This window comes from Orycteropus afer, unplaced genomic scaffold, assembly GCF_000298275.1.
Source record: "Orycteropus afer afer isolate SDZICR_OR568_19922 unplaced genomic scaffold, OryAfe1.0 scaffold00010, whole genome shotgun sequence".
Classification (NCBI taxonomy): Eukaryota; Metazoa; Chordata; class Mammalia; order Tubulidentata; family Orycteropodidae; genus Orycteropus; species Orycteropus afer.
The window spans coordinates 9,606,365-9,630,686 of record NW_006921597.1 but is presented as its reverse complement, the minus strand read 5'-3'; the positions used below and the strand labels follow the sequence as shown (position 1 = coordinate 9,630,686).

The window sequence follows — 24,322 nt, the reverse complement described above, 5'->3', positions numbered from 1 at the left end:
TTCTTCATTAATGTAGAATTCTACCACAGACTTGTTTATGTAGTCAAGATAAATTAGTGTTTTACAAATTTTTTTTTTCCTTTGAAAACCAGAACATTTCATCTCTTTTGTGTAAGACTTTAAAATACATTATACCATTTTCTGTGAAGGACTTCTTTGCATGATTCTTTTTTGGTCACTCAGGCCATATTTATTATAGAGTTTGGTAACTAAAGTTATTGAAAAGGTTGAGTAATGTTTGGAGAAGGGGAAACTAGAGGAAGTGAAATAGAAGACTAAGGGGTGCTGATCTAAGACTGAGTGGAATGCTCAAAATCAAGGTTTTAGAGGTAGACAGTTATTGAAGATGACAAAGTCCAGGACAGGGCCTCTAAACTTGGGTGGCTATGAGAATCACTGAAGAGTGTAACAATATACCAGGGACTGGACCCTACCCCATTAATCTCAGGGACCTTGGATACTTCCAGCTTTTGGCTTTACCATCTGTCATGTGTGGCTCTTTTCATTATTGTCCAAAGTGGGGCTCCATCATTTACATTAACATTCTAAGCAGTAGATAGTGGAAAGGAAGAAAGGGCAAAGGACAAATCAACTGTCTCTCAAGTTCCTAGAAGCTGCAGCATGATGCTTCTGCCTACATCCTATTGTCCAGAACCTAGCTGTAAGGGAGATAAAGATATTTAGCCTTCCTTCTGGGTAGCCATATGCCCAGCTAAAAATTCTGTTACTGTAGAAGTAGGGAAAACAAGCTAGTTTCTCTACCACAGAGGGTTGTTGTTGTTGTTGTTTTTAGGTGTCGTCAAGTTGGGTCTGATTCATAGTGACCCTATGTACAACAGAAGGAAACACTGCCTAGTCCCATGCCAGCCTCACAATACCTGAGCCCATCATTGCAGCCACTGTGTAAATCCATCTCGTTGAGGGCCTATCCTTTTATCGTTGACCCTCCACTTTACTAAGTCTAATATCCTTCTCCATGGAATGGTCCCTTCTGACAACATGACGAAAGCAGGTCAAACAAACTTTGGTCATTCTCACCTCCAAAGAGCATTCCACCCGCACTTCTTCTAGGACAGATTTGTTTCTTCTTCTGGCAGTGCATAGTAGTTTCAGTATCCTCCGCCAACACCGCAACTCAAAAGCATCAACTCCTCTTCAGTGTTCCTTATTCATTTTCCAGCTCTCACATGCATATGAGGCGATTGAAAATAGCATGGCTTGGGTTAGGCACACCTTAGTCTTCAAAGAGACATCTTTGCCCGTCAGCACTTTAAAGAGGTGTTTTGCAGCAGATTTGCCCAGTGTAATACATTGTCTCATATCTTGACTGCTGCTTCCATGGCTGTTGATTATGGAACCAAATAATATGAAATCTTTGACAACTTCAATCTTTTCTCCATTTATCGTGATACTGCTTATTGGTCCAGTTGTGAGGATTTTCATTTTCTTTAAGTTTAGATGTAATGTATACTACAGACTGTAGTCTTTAATCTTCATTAGTTAAGTGCTTCAAGTCATCCTTGCTTTCAGCAAGCAAAGTTGTGTTATTTGCATATCGCAGATTGTTAATGAGTTTTCCTCCCATCTTAATGCCAGGCTCTTCTTCATGTAGTCCAGCTTTTTGGATTATTTACTCAGCATACAAATTGAATAAGTATGGTGAAAAGATGCAACCCTGATGTACCCCCTTTGAGATTTTAAACCAATCAGTATCCCTTTGTTCTGTTCAAACAACAGCCTGCTGGTCTATGTACAGGTTCCTTATGAGCACAATTAAGTGTTCTGGAATTCCCATTTTTCGCAATGTTATCCATAATTTGTTATGATCCACACAATTGAATGCTTTTGCATAGTCAATAAAACAAGTAAACATCTTTCTGGTATTATTTGCTTTCAGCCAAGATCCATCTCACATCAGCAATAGTATCTCTCATTCCACATCCCCTTCTGAATCCAGCTTGCATTTCTGGAAGCTCTCTGTCAATATACTGCTGAAATCGTTTTTGATTTATCTTCAGCCAGATTTTACTTGCGTGTGATATTAGTGATGTTGATAATTTCCACATTCTGTGGATCACCTTTCTTTGGAATGGGTACAAATACAGATCTCTTTCAGTCAGTTGGTCAGGTAACTGTCTTCCAAATTTCTTGGCATAGACGAGTGCCTCCAGTGCAACATTCATTTATTGAAACATCTCAGTGGGCATTCCATCAGTTCCTGGAATCTTGTTCTTTGCCAATTCTTTCAGTGTAGCTTTGATCTCTTCCCTCTCTACAATTGGTTCTTGATCATATGCCACCTCCTGAAATGGATGAACATTGACTAATTCTTTTTGGTACAGTGATTCCGTATATTCCTTCCACCTTCTTTTGATGTTTCCTGCATCATTCAATATTTTGGATTATTTGCTCAGCATACAAATTGAATAAGTATGGTGAAAAGATACAACCTGACATACCCCCTTCGAGATTTTAAACCAAGCAGTATCCCTTTGTTCTGTTCAAACAACAGCCTCCTGGTTTATGTACAGGTTCCTTATGAGCACAATTAAGTGTTCTGCCCTTAGAATCTTTCAATATTGCAACTCGAGACTTGAATTTTTTCTTCAGTACTTTCAGCATGAGAAATGCCAAATATATTCTTCCCCTTTGGGTTTCTAAAAACAAACTTTTGGTTTAGAAAGTCTAAAAGAGTAGTGGGTTATACAGTCTGATAATAAGATCTTTGGAGGAGCTGGTAGTTTTGAAGTTTGGAAGTGTTCATGGAGAGAAAAAGGAGCTCTGGTGGCGTAGTGGTTAAGGCATTTGGTAGCTAACCAAAAGGTTGGTGGTTTGAACCCATCAGCCACTCTATGGAAGAAAGACAAGGCAGTTTGCTTCCATAAAGATTTATAGCCTTGGAAACCCAATGGGGGTCACCATGAGTTAGAATTGTGTCAATGGCAGTGAGTTTGGTTTTGGTTTAATGGGAAGAAAGGAGGTTATCTCTTCCATCTGAGGCTTTCAGGTCAACAGATGTAAAAAGGGAAGTAGACTCCAGGTTAGAGGGATGCAGTTTAGAGGAATGCAGCTCCCCTGAGCTCAAGACTCATATGCAAATATTTACTTGATATGGGGTATGATTTTCTTAGGGGGCAACCAACTATCAGGGCAAGAATGGTAAATACAGAGAAGTTAAGAATATAGAGAATTTTCCTGATGATGACTTTTTTTTTTTTTTTACTACTCACTGTCATCTTCATGTCTTCCTTCTCTTCATAACCAGTATACATTCCTTGCTCTCCTTCCAGAATGCTCCTAGAAACCCCCAACTCTGATTAGATTAGCTTGCCACATCCTCCACATAAAACCGATGACTACAAAGCTCAAATGACTTTTCAGCCTGACCTAACAGTCTTGCATCTTTTCTCTAGAATGTGCTATGTCCCACTCCTGAGAAGACCATGTCTTAAACATCTGACTCCCTCTCTACTCCCACTCTCTTCAACTGGTCGCTCGCTTGATATTTCAATGAAAAAAGAAGATTCATTCAGGCAGGAGTTCTGTGTTAGACTGGGTTCTCTAGAGAAACAAAACCCAGCAAAGCTTATATATATATATATATATACACACACACACACACACACACACACACACATACATACACACACAGAGAAATTTTCTTAGGAAAATGGCTCACAAACGTATAGAAGCCGGCAAGTCCAAAGTCCCTGGATCAAACGTCAAGCTGGAGGCTTTTCCTGGCTCCCGCAACTGCAGGGACTGAGAAGCTCAAGGCTGGCAGGCAGTACACTGGCTGTTGATTCCAACAAATGATGAATCCAAGATCTCCAGGCTGAATGGTGGACTGCTCACTCACAGACAGTTGTAGGCAGCACAAAAGAATCCCAATCCACAGAAGAATGTCTTTCTTCCCTGGATGTCCCTGGATATCCTGGAAGCAGGCCACACCCCTAGGGAAACTCCCCTTGGAAGATTGGCCACTCAGAACACAGTCATCTGATCCCATCATGGGAACAACCACACAGAACTGTCCATTCAAGTTGACACACAGCTCCAACTATCACAAGTTCCTTCACTGTCTCTGAACCTATTTTCTGTCATCCTTCCTTTTACAGTGACAGTCATCTGCTTCTATGAAAGGCTGACCTCTCTACTTTGTACACTCAAAGCCCATTCTTTCCTGCTTTTTCAAGTACTTTTCTCCTGCAAGTATATCTTCTCTCCACTGGATTATTCTCATCATTATGCATACATGCTGTAATATATCCCATCTTTTAAAAACATATAAATAACTCTTAGCTCCTCAAGCTATCCAGATCCTCCCCCCTTCTTGGCTGTCCTTCACAGCAAAACTTTTTGAAACCATTTTCTATATATCTGCTGTCCTTAATTCTTCACCCTTCTCCAGCTCTTCAGTTGCCTCCAATCTAGTTTCCATTCTTACTCTTGAAAATGATTTATCTTTTTAAGGGCTTGTTTTACATTCAATGTTACATGTAGATTTAGTTTCATTCCCCATTTACCATGTCCAACCCTAACCCAGTCTCCTCCCCTCCATACCCTGTAACCCTCCCCCTGTGCCCCTCATATTTATGCACTCCTGTTTGTCTTACATTTCCTCAATTTGAATCTTGGTCCTCTGGTGTCCTGTGGTCTATTGCTCTAAGGGATGTATTACCATAGGGTATGTGGGTGCATCATCCTGGGTTGAGTGGTCTGTGTGTACATCTTGTTAACTAATGGGCTGAGAACCAGCTCCTGGGGGTGCGTTTTATTCCAGGTGCAGAGTGTATTCCAGGGCCATAGTATTGGGGGTCTCACCAGATTTAATCTGACCAGTAATTCTGGTCATTATTGAGTTTTTGGATTTTGTTCCACGTTTTCCCTCCCATTCTATCCAGATCTCCAGATTTGATCCTTGAAAATGATATTTTTAAGTGTCCATTTTGTTTCCAAATACAGCTGTTCAATCCCTTCTTACCTGCCGCTAAAGTAGCATTTAACACTTGACTACTCCTTTCTCCCTGAATCAAATTTTCTCTTAGAGCTTCCTAATATCACTTTCCCCCTTATTTTCTTACTGTCTGACTTCTTCTTGTGAATTATCTGAAATGAACCTCTTGTTTTACCCAGTCTCTGAATGTGGAAGTGCCCTGGATGCCAATCCTGAGTCTTCTTTCCTATCTGTAGTTTCATAAATTCTCACAATCTCTCTCCTGAGCTCAAGACTCATATCCAAATGTTTGCTTGGTATGAGGTGTGAAATCACATTTCAGAAAACAATTTGGCCTTTGTCATTCATCAGTTTTTTGGAGCTGGACCAACCCTTGAGATTAATGAGTGGGGACTGACCAAACTAAAAGGGACCACTTGGGTGCCCAGAGCTGAGTAAGCCTCCTGAGGCATGGTGTAATCTGTCATGGCCACATCGTGAGGCTGATAAGAGCCCAGAACATGGAGGCTCAATGGAGCTTCCTAATTGGTGACTATGCACAAGAGAAGATAGTGTGTCCCTCTTGGGAACATGGAAATTCTGCACTGTGACCTGCCCAGACCTCACCCTATATGTCTCATTGTGTATATTCTTTTAAAATATATATTAAAGTTTTTTTTTTTTTTTTGTGGGTATAGTGTTTCCCTTAAACTCTGTGAGTCATTCCAGGAAAATATAGAACCCAATGAGTAGTGGGGCCTGGCTGGTCTGAAGTGGATTGGGTCTTATGGACTCCTGAACTTGTGACTGGTACCCTGAGCAAGTAGAGGAAAACCCAAAATTTGGGACTGACCAGTCTGAAATAGAAGGAGTCATGTGGACTCCCACATTTGTGATTAATACCCACTGACCTAGCCCCAGATGACTAGAGTCAGAGGGAGGGTTTGTGTGAATAGCTGGGATCCGAGCTGAATGGGGAAGTTGAAGCTGAGATATCCATAAGACACAGTTGGCATATGGAGTGGGATGTGTTATCTACCACACAATTTTGTGTCGGAGGTGGATAATCTTAGTTTCCTGGGACTAAATATATGCACAGTTGGCATCCTTTCATGGATGTTTTAGATGCATCTCAACTTCCACATGCCCAAACTGAAACTCTTGGTTTCCTACCACATACCTGACATCCTTTGCAGCTGTCTCCAGCTCAGTAAAGGTCACCACCATCCACTGAGTAACTGAAGTTAAAAACTTAAGTGAAATCTTTGATTCTCCTTTTCCCTCTTCCCACCATCGCATCCAGTCAATCAACAAATCATTTATTTCTGTCTCCAAAGTATATCCCAAGTCCACACAACTCTCTCCATCATCACTGCTTCCACCCTAGCCCAAGCCACCATTATCTCCCACCTGCACTATTGCAGTAACCTCCCTACTCCCACTTTTTCTTGTCATAAAATAGTCTCTAGGAGTGGCAGGGTAATCTTTAAAAATATAAATCTTGTAATTCGGTTTCTCCTTTTTGCATTAATAAAATCTCAGCTCCATACCATGGTCCAGGTGCATGATCTTATACCTGCTCACCTCTCTGACCTAATTTCTTGCCACATCTAGTAGAGACACACACTGTATGTCTTCACCTTGGGGCCTTGCATTTGTCCTCCTATTCCCTGAACAGCTTTTCATGGTTGGTTACTTCTCATCACTTAGGTTGCAAAGCCTTTAAAGTAGTTCCCTCCCTATCTCTCCCTATGTGTTCACTTCTTTATTGTCTATCTTTTTTCACTAGAACTAACACTACAGGAGAGCAGGGACCACATCCACCTTGTTCATATTTGTATTCCCAGTGCTGAGAATAGTTGATGACCTTTAGTAGACCTTAATGATACGGATGGAGTAAGCTTTTAGGATCTGCATTTGCTGATGGGTCATGACCTAAGATAGGCAGTGCTAAAGGGGCAAGGAGACTGCATCTTCTGATCTCATCTAACCTCACAAGAGGAGGACAGAATCACTGTCAATAGCTCAAGGCCTATTCCTAGGATGCCAGACATGCTGCCTCTCTCCAGCCCTTTCACCAACCCTCACACCAACCATCTCTCCAATGGTGCTCACTACCTCTCTGCTGGGCTCAACAGTTCATTACAGTGGCCACACAGAACTCACAGATTATGGGGTTTATTAGGGAAGCAACAGGCTACAATTCAAGTTCAGGAACACAGTCTCTCTCAAGTCTCTCCCTTATCCAGCCATCTCTCAGCTGACAGTCTCTCTCAGTAGCACATCTGTCTCTCATCAATGTGTGTCTCATGTCTCTCAGCAGCATGTCTCTCTCATGTCTCTCAGCAGCGTGTTTCTCTCAGTAGCACGTCCTTCTCAGCTGGCAGTCAGAGACACTCTCTGCCTCCAGGAGGTCTCATTTTGAGCCTGGCAGAGTGGCAAAACTAAGCAATCCCAACATCAGAATTCTACACATCTGAGAAAGAGCGAACTTCCCAGAAGATTGTTTTGTGCCGCTCCAACAGAAATACACCAGGTAACAATCAGGAACTCAATTGCTCACAGCAAAGTGGGAGTTACCAAGGCTATGGCTAGAAAAGCCATACCATGTAATTTACTACACTGCAGGTAAGGAAGGAACAGCTGCAAACATCCGTTAATAATCAGAATGAAAAATGTATGAAGTACGAATCTAGGATAATTGGAAGTTGTCAAAAATGAAATGGAAAACATAAAGATTGATATTCTAGGCATTAATTAGCTGAAATGGACTGGTATTGGCCATTTTGAATCCGACAGTCATATGATCTACTATGCCAGGAATGACAAATTGAAGAGGAATGGTGTTGTGTTCATTGTCACAAAGAATGTTCAAGATCTATCCTGAAATACAATGCTGTCAGTGATAGGATAATATCCATACACCTACAAGGAAAACCAGTTAATACTGCTATTATTCAAATTTACACACCAACCACTAAGCCAAAGATGACTAAATTGAAGATTTCTACCAACTTCTGCAGTCTGATATTGACAAAACATGCAATCAAGATGTGTTGATGATTACTTGATTGGAATGCAGAAGTTGGAAACAAAGAAGAAGCATCAATAGTTGGAAAATATGTGATAGAAATGATGCCAGATATTGCATGGTAGAATTTTGCACATCAATGACTTATTCGGGAGCTCTGATGGCTTAGTGCCTAAGGCATTTGACTGCTAACCAGAAGGCTGGTGGTTCAAACCTGCCAGCCACTTCTTGGAAGGAAGTCTGGGCAATCTACTTCTGTAGAGATACCACCTCAGAAACCCAAAGAAGGGTCGCTATGAGTTGGATCCGACTTGACGGCAGTGAGAGAATGACTTATTCATTCCAAATACCTTTTTTCAATAACATAAATGGTGGTTATACATGTGGACATCACCAGATGGAATACATAGGAATCAGATTGACTACATCTGTGGAGAGAGGTGATGAAGATGCTCAATATCATCAGGCAAAATGAGGCCAGGAGCTGACTATGGAACAGGCCATCAGTTGCTCGCATGCAAGTTCAAGTTGAAGCTGAAGGCAATTAAAACAAATCCAAACCAAACCAAACTCACTGCCGTTGAGTCAGATCTGACTCATAGTGACCCCTCCTTGGGTTTCTGAGGTGGTATCTCTATGGAAGTAGGTTGCCCAACCTTCCTTTCGAGGAATGGCTGGTGGATTTGAACCTCCAGCCTTCTGGTTACCAGTCAAATGCCTTAGGCACTGCACCACCAGAGCCAAAATATGACCTTGATTGTATTCCACCTGAATTTAGAGACCATGTGAAGAATAGATTTCATGCATTGAACACCAGTGACGGAAAACCAGACAAGTTGTGGGATGAAATCTAGAACATCACACATGAAGAAAGCCAGTTGTCATTAAAAAGACAGGGAAGGTAGAGAAGACCAAAATAGATGTCAGAAGAGACTATGGAACTTGCTCTTGAGCACAGAGTAGCTAAAGTTATTGGCAGAAATGATGAGATAAAAGAGCTGAATAGGAGATTTCAAAGGGGGCTTCAGAAAACAAAGCAATGTGTTATAATGAAATGCTCAAAGACCTGGAGTTAGAAAATCAAAAAGGATGAACATGCTTTGCATTTTGCAAGCTGAAAGAACTGAAGAAGAACTTCAGGTCTCAAGCTGCAATATTGAAGGATTATATGGGCAAAATACTGAATGATTCAGAAAGCATCAGAAGATGGAAGGAATACATAGTCACTATACCAAAAAGAATTGGTCAGTGTTCAATTTCAGAAGGTAGCATATGATCAAGAACTGATGGTATTGAAAGAAGAAGTCCAATTGTTGAAAAACAAGGCTCCGGGAATTGATGGAATACCCATAGAGATGTTTCAACAAACAGAAGTACTTACTCATCTATGCTAAGAAGTTTGGAAGATAGCTACCTGGTAACTGACTGAAAATTACCCATATTTGTGCCCATTCTGAAGAAAGGTGATCCAACAGAATATGGAAATGATCAAACAATATAATTAATGTCACACACAAGTAAAATTTTGCTGAAGATAATTCAAAAATAGTTGCAGCAGTATATTGACAGGGAACTTCCAGAAATTCAAGCTGGACTCAGAAGAGGACATGGAATGAGGGATGTCATTGCTGATGTCAGATGGATCTTGGCTGAAAGCAAAGAATACCATAAAGATGTTTACTTATGTTTTATTGACTATGCAAAGGCATTTGGCTGTGTGCATCATGAGAAATTATGGATAACATTGTGAAGAATGGGAATTCCAGAGTACTTAATTGTGCTCATAAGTAACCTGTACATAGACCAAGAGGCTATGTACAAAACAAGGGGATACTGCTTGATTTCAAATCAGGAAGGGTGTGCATCAGTGTTGTATCCTTTCACCATACTTATTCAATCTGTGTGCTTAGCAGATAATCCAAGAAGCTGGACTATATGAAGAAGAATGTGGCATCAGGATTAGAGGAAGATTCAACAGCCTGCAGTATGCAGGTGACACAGCCTTGCTTGCTGAAAGTGAAGATGACTTGAAGCACTGACTGATGAAGGTCAAGGACTGCATACAGTCTGCAGTGTGGATTACACCTCAACATAAAGAAAACAAAAATCCTCATAACTGGACTAATAAGCAAAACCATGATAATTGGAGAAAAGATGGACGTTGTCAGGGATTTCATTTCTCTTGGATCCACAATCAACACCCATGGAAGCAGCAGTCAAGAACTCAAGTCTTATTACATTGGGCAAATCTGCTGCAAAAAAAGCTCTTTAGAGTGTTAAGAAGCAAAGATGTCACTTTGAAGACTTGTGGTTACCTCACCCAAGCCATGGTATTTTCAATCACCTCATGCATGTGAAAGCTGGACGATGAATAAGGAAGACCAAAAAAGAGTTGATGCCTTTGAGTTGTGGTGTTGACAAAGAATACTGAAAATACCATGGACAGAAGAACAAACCAATCTGTCCTGGACAAAGTGCAGGCAGAATGTTCCTTGGAAACAAGAATGACCAGATTTCATCTTACCTACTTTGGTCATATTGTCAGAAGGGACTATTCCCTGGAGAAGGATTCATGCCTGGTAAAGGAGAGGGTCAGCAAAAAAGGGGAAGACCCTCAACAAGATGAACTGACACAGTGGCTGCAACAATGGGCTCAAGTATAGCAAGAATTATGAAGATGGTACATGACTGGGCAATGTTTCATTCTGCTGTACATAGGGTTGCTATGAGTCAGAGTTGACTTGCTGGTACTTAACAACAACAAAAGTAGAAACTAAACAAATAAGTGTTGATTACCTGAATAGGAAAAAATGTTTGGAACTTAGTTCAGTTTTTTGCTCATATCATTTTCATTATTATCTCCTGTCATAATTATGACTACCAACAGGAGTAGTGATAACTACTTCCTGATAACTACTTCTAAAAGCAGCAGTTCTCTAGTTTGCTATTTCTACCACATGATAGGCTAGGGAAAAAGAAGTAATTTAAGCTTGTTAAGGTTTACGTGTAAAGAACGGGAGCATTCAGAAGTAAAGCACATTAGTGAGGGGACATTATGCTTTCTGATCCATGTGTCTTTTTTTTTTTTTTTTTTTTTGCATAGAGTTGTCCAGAAGATGTCTTGCCCAGATCTTTAGCAATCCAGTCTTGCAGGAAAAACAAGGGAAAGAGAAGTGTGCTTTGAGCCACAATGACTGGTTGTCAAAGTATGAGGGAAGGAGTGGTCTGAGGTGGAGAAGAGCAACTGAAAAAGGGGTCTTCTTGCAAGTTGTTGATGAGTTCTTTATAAATCTGTCTTCTCTGGTTCTAGGGAAAGGGTCTGGGAAAGGAAAGATGAGTGTTCTCTTGATCTGTGGGGTTATCTCTGTAACATAGATTGACTTTTATCTTTATAACCAAAGATCATCGTGGTAGTTTGTGTGTCAACTTGGCTGGGCCTGGTTGAATGGCTGGGCAGCTGGATGTAGTTATTCCTCATGGTGAGATTGATAATTAACTCCATGGTGGAATCTATTGGAGTAGCTGCTTTAGGGATGTGGTCTACTTCCTGTATATAAGAAACAGCTTTGGAAACGGTCTCTGGCCTTTTGGCATGCTTGAACCCTGCATGTAGCCAAGTTCAACAGCCTGCCATGCCCTGCTGATCTTGGGGCTTCATCTGGACTTGAATTAATGGCCTACCATGTTGTTTGGTAACGTTGGAACTGTGCCTTTTTACTTGTCAACCTTGGCCTTGTCAGCCTTGACAGCCAGGAGCTGAGTGAAGAAAAGCCTCCAGCTTCAGTGGGCTGGGAGCAGGAGGCAAAGCTGAAGCCCATGGTTGAGAGGCTTTTGCCCAGACCCTAGAGCCTGGCACTGTGAACTCAGACTTAAAGCCTCCAAAATTGTAAGAGAATAAACTGTTTTTTCAAACTATTTCATTTGTGGTATAATCCTATCAGAGTGGCACTAGGTAACCAAAGCAATCACCTTAACACATTTCTAGATAGGGTTTTAGATAATGGTGTTGCTTTCCTTTTAAGTTTACAAGGTGCCTTAAAGGAGCTTTGGTGGCATGGTGCCTAAGGCATTTGCCTGCTAACCAGAAGGCTGGCAGTTCAAACCCACCAGCTACTCCCCCAGAAGGAAGACTGGGCAATCTACTTCCATAGAGATACTCCCTCGGAAACCTAAGGAGGGGTTGCTATGAGTCGAATCAACTCGACAGCATAGGTGTGGTTTTTTTGTTTGTTTGCTTGTTTTAAAGGTGCTCTGGTAGCATAGTAGTGCCAAAGGGATTTGACTGCTGACCAGAAGGTTGATGGTTCAAACCCACCAACAACTCCACAGAAGGAAGACTGGACAATCTACTTCTGTAAAGATTTACTGCTTTGGAAACCCAAAGGGGGTCACTATGAGTTGGAATTGACTTGATGGCAGTGAGTTTTGTTTTGGTTTTTTAAAGTATGCAAAGGATTTTAAACCCAAAATACATTCTCGGAGGAAAAGACCATTCATTCACTTCCTTATACGTACCAGACAGTGTGTTGTTAGGGAAATGGAAATGAATGAGACACAGCCTCTCCTCTCAAGAAACACAGGGGTTTAAGATGAGGACATAGTCAACAGATATTTAAACAATTAGCTACTATATAGTTTCCAGGACTGTTATATATAGATATATAGAGAGTACTAAGGATCACATCGTTATAATGATTTCTAATGCTTCTGAAGAGAAAATCTCCTTGAATGTTGTCTAAGGGGGATGCTACACTGAATTTTGGTCACTAGTTGGTTATGAGGAGCCCTGGTGACTCGGTGGTATAAACACTTGGCTGCTAACCAAAAGGTGGGTGGTTCAAGCCTACCAGCTGCTCCACAGGAGAAAGATGTGACAATCTACTTCGTAAGATTTACTATCTTGGAAACCCTATAAAAACCAAACTCACTGCTGTCGAGTCAATTCCAACTTATAGCAACCCCTTTTTGGGTTTCCAAGTAGTATCTCTTCAGAAGTAAATTGCCCAACCTTCCTTCCAGGGAGTAGCTGGTGGATTTGAACCACCTTCTGGTTAGCAATCAAATGCCTTAGGTACTATGTGACCAGAGCTCCAGCAGTTCTACTCTGTCCTATAGGATCACTATGAGTCTGAATTGACTCAACAGCAATGGGTTTAGTGTATTATGAGGTGAAGAAGATCATATGAGCAAGTTTTTGTTGTACATTTGATTTTTTAATACCTATGTCAATGCATCCGCCTTTTCTGTGACCTAAATTCCTCTTATTTTTCTTCCTCTAGTGGTTTCTAATTGCAAACAGATCTTACAAAGTCAGTGCAGCAAGCTCATTTTTCTTCAGTGGTGTGTTTGTGGGAGTTATCTCTTTTGGTCAACTTTCAGATCGCTTCGGAAGGAAGAAAGTCTATCTCACAGGTAATGTAATGTTCATGCACTGAGTAAGAGGACTTATTTCCTTAAGACTCTCAGGAAACTAAATAAGGCAGACTCTCAGTTCTACTCTGACAACCATGGGGTGGCCATGAGCTAGAGTCAACTTGATGGCAACTGATATTTGCTTAAGGATCTTAAGGGATTAGCATGTGGACATAGAACTGATTTTTATTACAATGGCAAGAGGCCAAACTGCAGCAAGTTAAATCTGGCCAAGCATATGTTAGTGACCAGCATACCTGGTCAAGGCAAGATGTTTGCATTGTGTGCTTTTCATAAATGATAGTGCTTTCTGCAACCTCCAAATTCCAATTTATGCCTTGTAAGCAGAAAAGGCAAAAAGATTGAGGCAGTCCACTAGATCTGTTTCCTCATATCTGTGTGAATTCATTGACAGTGAGCTCTACAGGACTCAGAAGAGTTTTCTTGACAGGCTAAGTATGAGCTAGGATTTTTCAAGTTCTAGCATTATTGTAACTGAAAACTGTGTGATAGACAGAAGTCAGCTTGCATCAGAGAAAGAAAATCTCAATTTTTCTTTATAGTTTTAAGAGAACTAGCTGAGATGATTTAAATTTACTAAGGTTCATCCTTACAAACTAATGAATATTATTTATTATGTTCATCAAATGATGTTTTGCCTCTGAATAATTGAATACTTTTCTTCTCTTGCTAGGTTTTGCTCTTGACATTTTATTTGCTATTGCAAATGGATTTTCCCCCTCATACGAGTTCTTTGCAATAACTCGCTTCCTGGTGGGCATGATGAATGGAGGGATGTCGCTGGTGGCCTTTGTCTTGTTAAACGAATGTGTGGGCACCGCCTACTGGGCATTAGCAGGTACTGCGTAAATCTGTGCAGATGTGGAGATGGTGAGCAGCTCCAGAAGACCTTGTAGGCAGCCAGTTTAACCCTAGAACCTGAAAGTTCATTTGGATTCAACTCTCTCTATCCAACAATTAGACTTGTTACCTGAGTTTGTTTTATACGACCATGAATGAGTCATTTTATTCATGTTCTTCTGTTATAAACTCACTTCACAAATGATGACTTACCACCTGCCTCAGGGATTGCGCTCAGATTATTGTGGAGACTGATTTCTTCAAGAGGGCACTAAATACCTTTTACCTCAAACTGAAAAGGAGAGCTGGGACAGGAAGTACAAGAAACTCCTTTGTTGGAACCTTCTTATTATGTTTTGTTGAATCCTTGTTTTATAGCCCTTTCTGTTTTTTTCCCAGTTTTCTTTAAATCAGGAGATAGTACAACTGTAGCATTTCTTTACTGATTTTTACTTTTCAAACTAAAACCCATATTCTATATATTTTTTTAACCATCCTGTCATCTTCTCAAGAACTACATATATAGTAAAATAAAAACTTTAAAGTTATTTGACTTAAAAATACTATCTTGGGAGAGTGACTTTGTCTAAGACTCTACTTTTTGGACTGTAGGTTTGCAATGATAACCTTTTGTTTTCCTTTTCATTTGTTTTAAAATTATTAAGAACAATTGATGTGTTATACTGATATGGGAAACAAGTTGACCATGTGGATCAAAGAAATATGTCTATGTAAGGAGTATATATGAGAGCGTTCCATTGTCTTCATGTTAACTAATGCAGAGAGCCAGCTACATATGTTGAATATCTCTCATGTGCCTGATACCATGCGAAGCATTTGACATATCTCTGTAATATTCCCAAACTATGCAAGTTAAGAATTCCTACCTTCATTTTACAGATGAAGACACTGAGCTTCTGAGAAGTGAGGTGTCATGCCCATTTTCACATAGATCATAACTGATAGGCCAAGATGGCACCTGGGTCTGGCTGATCCCCAAGCTCATGTCCTTCTCATTATTTCATGAGGCCTCTCCTCTCGGACCGCACACCAGTGCTGAGGTCACCTCACACCAGTGCTCATCTGGCCGACTGTTCTCTTTCTCTGGTGTTGCTTTTGAAGTTGGAGAAGGCTAGTGGATTGAGCTGGAAGACAAAGACTAAATAAAATAAACCAGTGTTCTAGCTGCTGTCCAAGTTGAAAGGTGAATAGGGTTGGACCATTTAGAATGAGACTGGGAGCAAGAGGCACCAGGCCCATCTAAACCAGCAGGCTTCACAATGATTTTTCACATGGCAGTGCTTGATGTCCCATATTCCCCAGAGCAGCTTCCAAAGCCTTCTGAACTACTTTTTCTCCTAGCCCAGATTCTGGGCTAGGACCAGTAAGAAGTATCCTCTCAGTCTTCAATTTCCATTGAGGCTTTAGTGCATTTTTCCAAGCAGTGAGATCAGACTTGCTAGAGTTTTCCTGAGGAATGAATAATAATGGTAATTACTGCCATGTTCTTTATCCAGAGAAGGCCCAAAGGCTCTCTGTCCTGTGATTTCAGTGTTCCTGAGGTCCAAAATCTTGCTAACATAGTCGCATGACTTAATATTTTTCATGTACCTCGCAAATTTCTATATTAAATTACTCATGATTTAGTTTAATTGTTTTACATAGATACTCTTATACAAAGGACATATTCTTCCCCCACTTTGCCAGATGATCTGGGGTTTATTCTTGTCCTGTTGCATGTATTAGACAAAAAGAAGGACCTCCCAATCTCTTACTTCCTTGTCAATTGACTAAAGCCAATGAAAAGATTCCTACTAAAGTGCTTTAGCTTCCCATTCTTATCCTTAAAGCTGTGTGAAGATGAAGCTATTAAAATTTCTGTAGCAAAGAAAAAAGGGAGAAAAGGAAAAAGAATAGCAACAGTGGAAGCAGATGGTTGCCAAATTCAATGTGAAATTCACAGTGAGTGGAAAGAGTTCCCTGAAGGCCAGTGCACTGACCTGTATCCAGGACAAGGAAGGTCTGTGGTTATGCTTGAGACTCATGTGAGGACTTTCCTTCTCTCCCCCTTGAACCAAGGAGCTCCCTAAAGTTTGTCCTTGGCTTTTCTTTTCAAGCTGCTTCTCTCCAGCACAGTCTTTTATATATCCCTGTGGCTTCAAATATGCTGATGAATTGCAAGAAGTTAGAATAAATATAAATATACAGCAATAGGGGATTTTGGATCTGCAGTCCAAATGCAGGATCTTAGATATAGTCACTCTCCCAACACAGTAATTTCAATCAAATAACCTTTTGGGTAATCTGCTTCCGTAGTGATACTACCTTGGAAATCCAGGAAGGGATCGCTGTGGATTAGATCCAACTCCACAGCAGTGATTTTTTTGTTGTTGTTGGTGGTGGTGATTCTTGAGAAGATTATGAAAAACAATACAGCATATAGGTTCAATTTTGCAAAGTAAGAATCAGTAAAGAAGTACAATAGTACTATCTCCTGACTTGAAAAAGAAATTACAATAAACCCAAAAAGGGCTGTGAAACAAGGAATTAATAAAATGTAATAAGAAAATTCCAATAAAGGAGTTTCTTGTATTGCTTGTCTTAGCATTGTTTTCCAGTTTTAAGGTGAATTAGAAATAATAGCCTAATTATTTAGCAGTAAGAAATTAGTTTGAAAATAGATCCACAACTCAATGAAACTGCCTTGTTTTTCTGTATCTTGAAAGGTTTTTTGCCTTTGACAGGCTGCAGTCTTACTGCTTTTGTTACTCATTTTAGTAGCAAATGTGTGAGTTTTTCTTCCCTGACAGGTTTCTGCCTTATACAGGTTTTGGCTTTTACAGGTTTTACTGTACTTGGTTACAAAATAATTGCAGTATCTATAAGACAGCATGTAAAACATGTACAGAAAAAGCATAAATGCAAACTGGAAACATCTATTTTTGGCCAATTTTCGATATATTTCTTAAAAAGAAGAATGAGGTCAATTGAATGTTATTGAGAATTAAAGAACAAAACAAAAACCTTAAAAAATTCCATTTTAATGTGTTTCTTATTCAAGTAAACACTTGAATATATTATATATTATTATTATTATTATTATTAAAATAATTGATACTCATTATAAAAAAATTAACACACACACACACACATATATATGTCAAACATAAACAGTACATATAATCCTACCCACCTAGAAACCACCATGGTTAACATCTTGCTGTATACCCTTCCAGAGATTTTCCTTTTGTAATAGATTTGTATGTTATACAGTGTTAACATGTACCAAACATTGCTTTTGGCACTTCAGATAAAAGAGTGGACAAAATAGGAGTGAGTGGGAAATAGTCCTTGCTCTCATGGCACTTACATTTTAACTAGGAGAGAGAGCATATAAAACCAAAAAATGAAATAATTTTATAAAATTTTAAGTACAGTACATAAAATTAAACAGGGTAATGGGCTAGACAATAATTGCAGGAGGCCTTGTTCCATTAGATTGGATAGCTGCAGAAAACACCTGTGTAGGTATTTGTCTGAGTCGTAAGTGGTGAAGATGACCTCACTATGTGAAGTTCTGGGAGGAAAACATTTCAGCCATAATGTTTTCAGGATGGCAAAGAGCTGAGGCAGGAATGGACTGCTACTCTTTGAGAACCTGAAAGGATGCCTGTGGCTATAGCATAGAGAGTTAGGGGGAGAGTGCAGGGAGATACAGTTGAAAGGCACCAGATGATGTAGGCCCAATGATAGGTCCAGTGACCAAAATAAAACCAAACTCACTGTCATCGAGTTGATTCTGACTCATAGTGATCCCCACTGAGTTTCCAACATTGTAAATCTTTATGGAAGCAGATTGCCTCATCTTTCTTATGTGGAGCAGCTAGTAGGTTCGAACCACTGACCATTTGGTTAGCAGCCAAATGCATTAACCACTACACCACCAGAGCTCCTTAGGCCCAGTGAAGGACTGGTTTTTTCAAAGTGCAATGGGAAACCAATGGAGAGTATTAAATAGAGGAGTGATAGGATCTTATGAACAGACTCTGGTAAATGAGTGGAGAATAGATTGTAGAAGATCAAGAACAGAAATTCAGTGATCGTTTAGGAGGCTGTTGTAATTGTCCACATGAAACCCAATGGTGGCTTAGACAAGGTGAGAGTTAGTAGAGATTGAGGGAAAGGGTGCCCTGGAGCTGGAGTTAGGTGGGAGCATGACTTAGTAAAGACCAGCAATGACAAGAAGCCCTTTTTCTGGAGGCCAAGTGCTCTTTCATGCATGGGGATGCACCCATAATAGCTACTGATTATATTAATCTCCAGGAAAATCACACAGTCCTCATTCCCTTACTTTTCAAACCACATGTTCTAATTGTTGTTGTCATTGTTGTGTGCCATCGAGTTGGACCCGACTCATAACGACCTCTCCTTGGATTTCTGAGGCAGTATCACTATGGAAGTAGATTGCCCAACCTTCCTTCTGAGAAGTGGGGTTTTAAAAAGAGAATCCCTGAAACTTCCCCTTCTGCTCTCCTTTTTAGCTCCCCCTTTCCTCACTAGGAGCAATAGTATGCAAGCCATTATTTTTTGTTATAGAGTCATAATCTGTGGATAAGAACAGGGAAAACATGTGGGAGAGGAGGGGAGAGAACCCTGCAAAAAAAAAAAAAAAAATTAAGAAAAAAAAGAATATAGAAAACCTTTGTTTTACAGCATTATTCATTGTAGACAATTTTTGTCACAAGATGAACAAAGTCTGGTTGCTATGGGAGACCCACAGCAATAGCTCTTTCACAGAAGGAAGATGTGACAAAGAAATGGTACAGAGTGCTGGCTTTCCAGTCAGTCAGACCTAGATCCAAGTCCCAGCCCTGCCACAGGCAGCCCTCTGTCCTAGCTTCACTTCACCTTTCTGAGCTATTTCCTCACTTCAGTATATGGCACCTGCTTTATGGGACAGTGTAAAACGCTTAATACTCAATAAACAGTAGCTGTTATTCTTGGGTGGTACAAATGGTTAACATGATTGGCTGGTAACCAAAAGATTGGAGGTTCTAGGCCACCCGGAGGTGCTTCAGAAGAAACACTTAGTGATCGACTTCCAAAGAAGCAGCCATTGAAACCCTGAGGAGCACCGATCTGCTCTCACACACATGGAGCTGCCGTGAGTCAGAAGCAACTCAATGGCAACTGGTTTTATTATTACTGTTGTGGTGATAGTTGCAGTTACAGAAATCACTTCAAAGGTATAGAATTTGCAGATGCATTGGACAAGCCAGTGGAGTTTAATACCCATCCAAACTTTTATTTAAAAAAACACAGGATTATTTGATAATCCCAGGGTTGATTTTTTTTTTCTTCTTTTTTCCTATCAGTGTGCTGGTAAAAATCCATGCCTCATAGAGCTTTTATTCTGTTTGGAAAGTCAGACAAGAAACAAATATGTATGGAAATGTTATATATCCAATGGTTGTAAATTAAGTAGGGAAAACTGCAGAGTAAGTTGTGATATAAAATATCACAACTTTTAGGGACAGCTTCTGTAATAAAAATGAAGTCCTACCTTTATAATAACCTTATAATCTAACAATCTTTTCCCCCGTATGGCAAAAACAAAACAAAACAAAAAAAACTTTAAAGCCTCAGCCACAGGTTCAGGTAGATGTCTATACAATGTTCAATACAGAAAGCATTTAAGAGGGCCCTTGAGCCCTTAAAATTCATTGTGTCCAGCTGTGAATTCAATTTTTCATCAGTTGTTCCTCCATTTTCACTAATTTCTTGACCTGTCCTCTAGCTTTATTTTCTGATGCATGATATTTACATAGATTTTTCTTTTCTGCTCTGCCTCTTACACTTGCCAGGGTAGGGCCGACATCTTACGAAGAAGGAATTGGCTCTGTGATTTGGGATGGAAATGGAACTGCAGATGGTGCTTTCCCCAGTAACAGGTCTCTTTTTTCCTGAATTAGGATCAATCGGCGGCCTCTTCTTTGCAGTTGGCATTGCCCAGTATGCCCTGTTAGGATACTTCATCCGCTCTTGGAGGACCCTTGCTGTTCTGGTTAACCTGCAGGGAACAGTGGTCTTCCTCTTGTCTTTGTAAGTAGTTTTTCCTTTTAGAGTTTTAATGTACAAAGTAGAAGGAATGTCTTAAGAGGATATGGGTCAATGAGCAGCATTATTCCCTTTCAGGAGCTTGCCTGAACTGACTTTGGTGAAGAACTAAATTCTGCAAGTGCTCCAATGCTTGGCAGCTCCTGGGAAGAGGAGATGCTTAATTAATTCAAAATGCAGGTATCCCTTGTTTAAAGTAACCTCTCAATAGACTGCATTTTAACCTTCAAATTGTTGATGTAGAGCACCAATTTGTTTTTTAACCTGAAGCCTCAAGCTTAAAGATCTTCAGGTTGAATCAGGTGATGTGTGAGGTGTGTGGCTGAGGTATGATACTGTAGATTGATACATTCATATTGGTGTGTAGTGGCAATTACTCATCCTACAGCACAGTGTCATTTCTGGGACTCTAAAGGTAGACTTGGGAAGATGCTCAGATACAGGGGAAGTCATAACGGGAGGAATCCCTGGTCAGGGCAGGGCTCTACAAATGTCTCACCTAATGGAGCCACTGGGAGGCTCTCAAATACCCAGTGCTGCAAGGTAAGCCAGTAACATAGGCCCATCTTATCAGAAATTTTTAATGTGGCTTATGAAGGGTGTTTCTCCCCTGAGGTATCAGACCACTTATTTTAATTCATCAAAATCTTTGGGATCAAATGTTCAGCTTTTTTCGTGCTATAAAGTGAGGGATACCTGTAACCAAAATCAAACCCACTGTCATCAAGTCAATTCTGACTCATAGCAACCCCTCCTTGGGTTTCCAAGGCATTATCTCTACGGAACTTGATTGCCTATCTTCCTTCTGCAGAGTGGCTGGTGGGTTTGAACCGCAGCCTTCTGGTTAGCAGTCAAATGCTTTAGGCCAGAGCTCCTAGGAATACCTGTGTTGTTGTTATGTGCCATCAAGTTGGACCCAACTCATAGCAACCACTCCTTGGGTTTCTGAGGTGGTATCACTACGGAAGTAGATCGCCCCATCTTCCTGTAGTAGTACTTTAATTCATATAGCTCTTAAGTGTATAGCTCTTTAATTCAGATTCTATTGAGAGATATTTGATGTTGGGCTGAATTGAAATTTGTTTTGTGCTATCTTTGAAAGCAAGGGTGTTGTTAAGTACAAAAATGAATACAGTAGAAATAGTTAACCTGTATAAGAAATTTACTAAATGTATATAATTATGTGTATTAGAATAAGGTAATTTTATTAGAAAGAAAAACTGACAACATTTTATTAGCTTGTATATTATAAATACTGGGAAGTAATAAATGGGAATCTATATAGTAACTTGAGTTAATGAGCATTCATGTAAATATCTGTTGACTAAATAAATTTTCTTTTTAAATATTTAATACATCTCCTCAGTTCCATCTGAGTCTCATCTCTCCTTGGATAGCAGTGCACATTCAGTGGATAAATCAAGCCATTCTGCTTTTCTTTTTCTCAGTGTTTAGTCTGAGTTTGTTACTGTTCAATGCTAGGTGAATTCACACCAGCGTAAACGGAAAGTAGAAAAGAAGCACATAAATGTTAAATATATACCTATCCCATAATTCTATTAATATAAGCTCCCTGCAGTCTGCCTCCAATTTATCTTTCCTAATTTTCTACTGTCCCATTTTACCGACCCTGTGCTCTAGGCAAATTAAGTTGCTTCTTGTTCCCAGTGGGTACCTTATGCTTTCCTGTTTCCAGGCCTCCTACTTACACCGTGTCTGCTCTTTCAACACCCTTCTCCCTATTTCCTCTTGCTTAATTAATGCTCAGCCCTCTCAATTTGCTCAAAAGCTGTCCCCTTCATAAGGCCTTCCCTGATCATACCTGCAGCTACAAATCATTCTTTTCTGAAATTCCATAACACTTAACCCATACCCTTCAAGTGGTCCTCCTATCTCTGCTTCACACTGGAGCTACCTCTCTCTCTAAACTGAAAACTCTCCCACGGCAGGCTCTTTATCCATCATGGCATTTCCCCCAGCACCAAAATCCGGGGCCTTCCACAGTAGATGCTTTATACCCATCGGACAAATGTTGGCACAAAACATTTGGGAAAACATTTAGAATTAGCCCATCAATAACACAAGAAAAGGTAACATAATTTTAGAGTCAGACTTTATTTATTTTTCTACCAGAAACATTCTTATATAGCTTAAAAATTCCTCATTTTTACCATATTTGATTTTGAGCAGTTTTATTTATTTTCTAAAAACCCCAAAACAAACCAACCTCACTGCCATCGAGTAGAGTCTGACTCATAATATGAGCCTATATGATACCTAAAAGGAGCTCTGGTGACACAGTGCCTAAGTGCCTCACATTTGCCTGTTAACCAGAAGGTTGGTGGTTCAAATCCACCAGGTGCTCCACAGAAGGAAGATGAGGGAATCTACTTCTTAAAGATTTACCACCTTGGAAACCCAATGGGGGTCACTATGAGTTGGAATTGATTCGATGGCAGTGAGTTTTGTTTTTGTTTATATGACACACATAGTATCTCCAAGGCTGTGTAAGTCTTTAGGGAAGCATCATTTGTATGTGCTAGAATTTGTAGTCTCAGATGAGTCCATTGACAGCTAGATAAGCCTTTTTATAAGTAGGTTTCTTTGTTGTTGTTGTTAGGTGCCTTCGAGTCAGATCCAACTCATAGCCACTGTTTTGGTTGCCTAGTGCCACTCTAACAGAAAATACCACAGATGGGTGGATTTAACAAACAGGAATTTATTCTCTTACCATTTAGGAAGCTATAAGTCTGAGATCAAAGTGCCAGCCTGAGGGTCTGGGTGAAAGCCCCTTGACCTTGGGCTTCAGCTCTGCCTCTTGCTCTAGGCCCGCTGGAGCTGGAGGTGTCTTTTCACTCAGGCAGCAGCTGACTGCTGAGGCTGACAAACCCACAGTCAACAAGTAAAATGGCACAATCCCAGAATTATTAAACCACATGGCAGGCCACTATTTCAAGTCCATTAGTAGTCCCAAGATTGGCAGACAGCATGGCAGTCTGCTGAATAATGACTCTGCTACGTGCAGGATCCAAGCATGCCAAAAGCTGCAGAGACCTTTCTCAATGCTTCTTATAGACTGGAAGCAGACCACATCCCCAAGATAGCTACTTAGCTGCTCATGGTAGATTCCACCATGGAGCTGATTACCATTCTCATCATGGAGAATAACTACATCCAGCTGTCCCAGCCACTCAATACCAGACCCAGCCAAGTTGACACACAACTTAACTACCACAGCCACCCTATGTACAGCAGAATGAGACACTGCCTGGTCCTGTGCCATCCTCCTCAAAATTGTTGCGATGCTTGAACCCATCATTGCAGCCACTGTGTCAATCCATCTTGTTGAGGGTCTTCCTCTTTTTCCCTGACCCTTTACTTTACCAAGCATAATATCCTTCTGAAGGAACTGGTCCCTCCTAATAACATGACCGAAGTGTGAGAGACCATGTCTGGCTATTCTTCCAAGGAGCATTCCGGCTGCACTTCTTTCAAGACAGATTTGTGCTTTGTTCTGGCAGTCCATGATATATTCAATATTCTTTACCAACACCACAGTTCAAATCGTTCTTATTTATTGTCCAGCTTTCACTTGCATATGAAGTTACTGAAAATACCATGCCTTAGATTAGGCACACCTTAGTCTTCAAACTGATGTTTTTGCTCTTTAACACTTAAAAGAGGTCTTTTTACAGCAGATTTACCCAATGCTATAGTTATTTGATTTCTTGATTGTTGCTTCTATGGGCATTGATTGTGGATCCAATTTAAATGAAATCCTTGACAGCTTCAATCTTTTCTCCATTTATCCTGGTGTTCCTCATTGGTGCAGTTATGAGGTGCAAAAATGGCAAGGAGGCCACATGTTCTGACCTCCTCTAATCTCACAAGAGGAAGACAGCAGTAACCCAAGGCCTATTACTGCAAGGCCAAACATGCTGCCTCCCTCCAGCCCTTTCACCAAC

General features: G+C 40.3%; 1 protein-coding gene across 1 annotated transcript in view; it reads left to right on the top strand.

Moving 5' to 3' along the window:
* SLC22A15 (solute carrier family 22 member 15) overlaps positions 1–24,322 on the top strand; it is a 95,616-nt gene that overhangs the window by 45,623 nt on the left and 25,671 nt on the right. Inside the window, exons 3-5 of the mRNA XM_007948717.2 lie at positions 13,247–13,379; positions 14,074–14,238; positions 20,213–20,342. Of these exons, the coding sequence (XP_007946908.1) occupies positions 13,247–13,379; positions 14,074–14,238; positions 20,213–20,342 (428 nt within the window). The remainder of the gene's footprint in view (positions 1–13,246; positions 13,380–14,073; positions 14,239–20,212; positions 20,343–24,322) is intronic.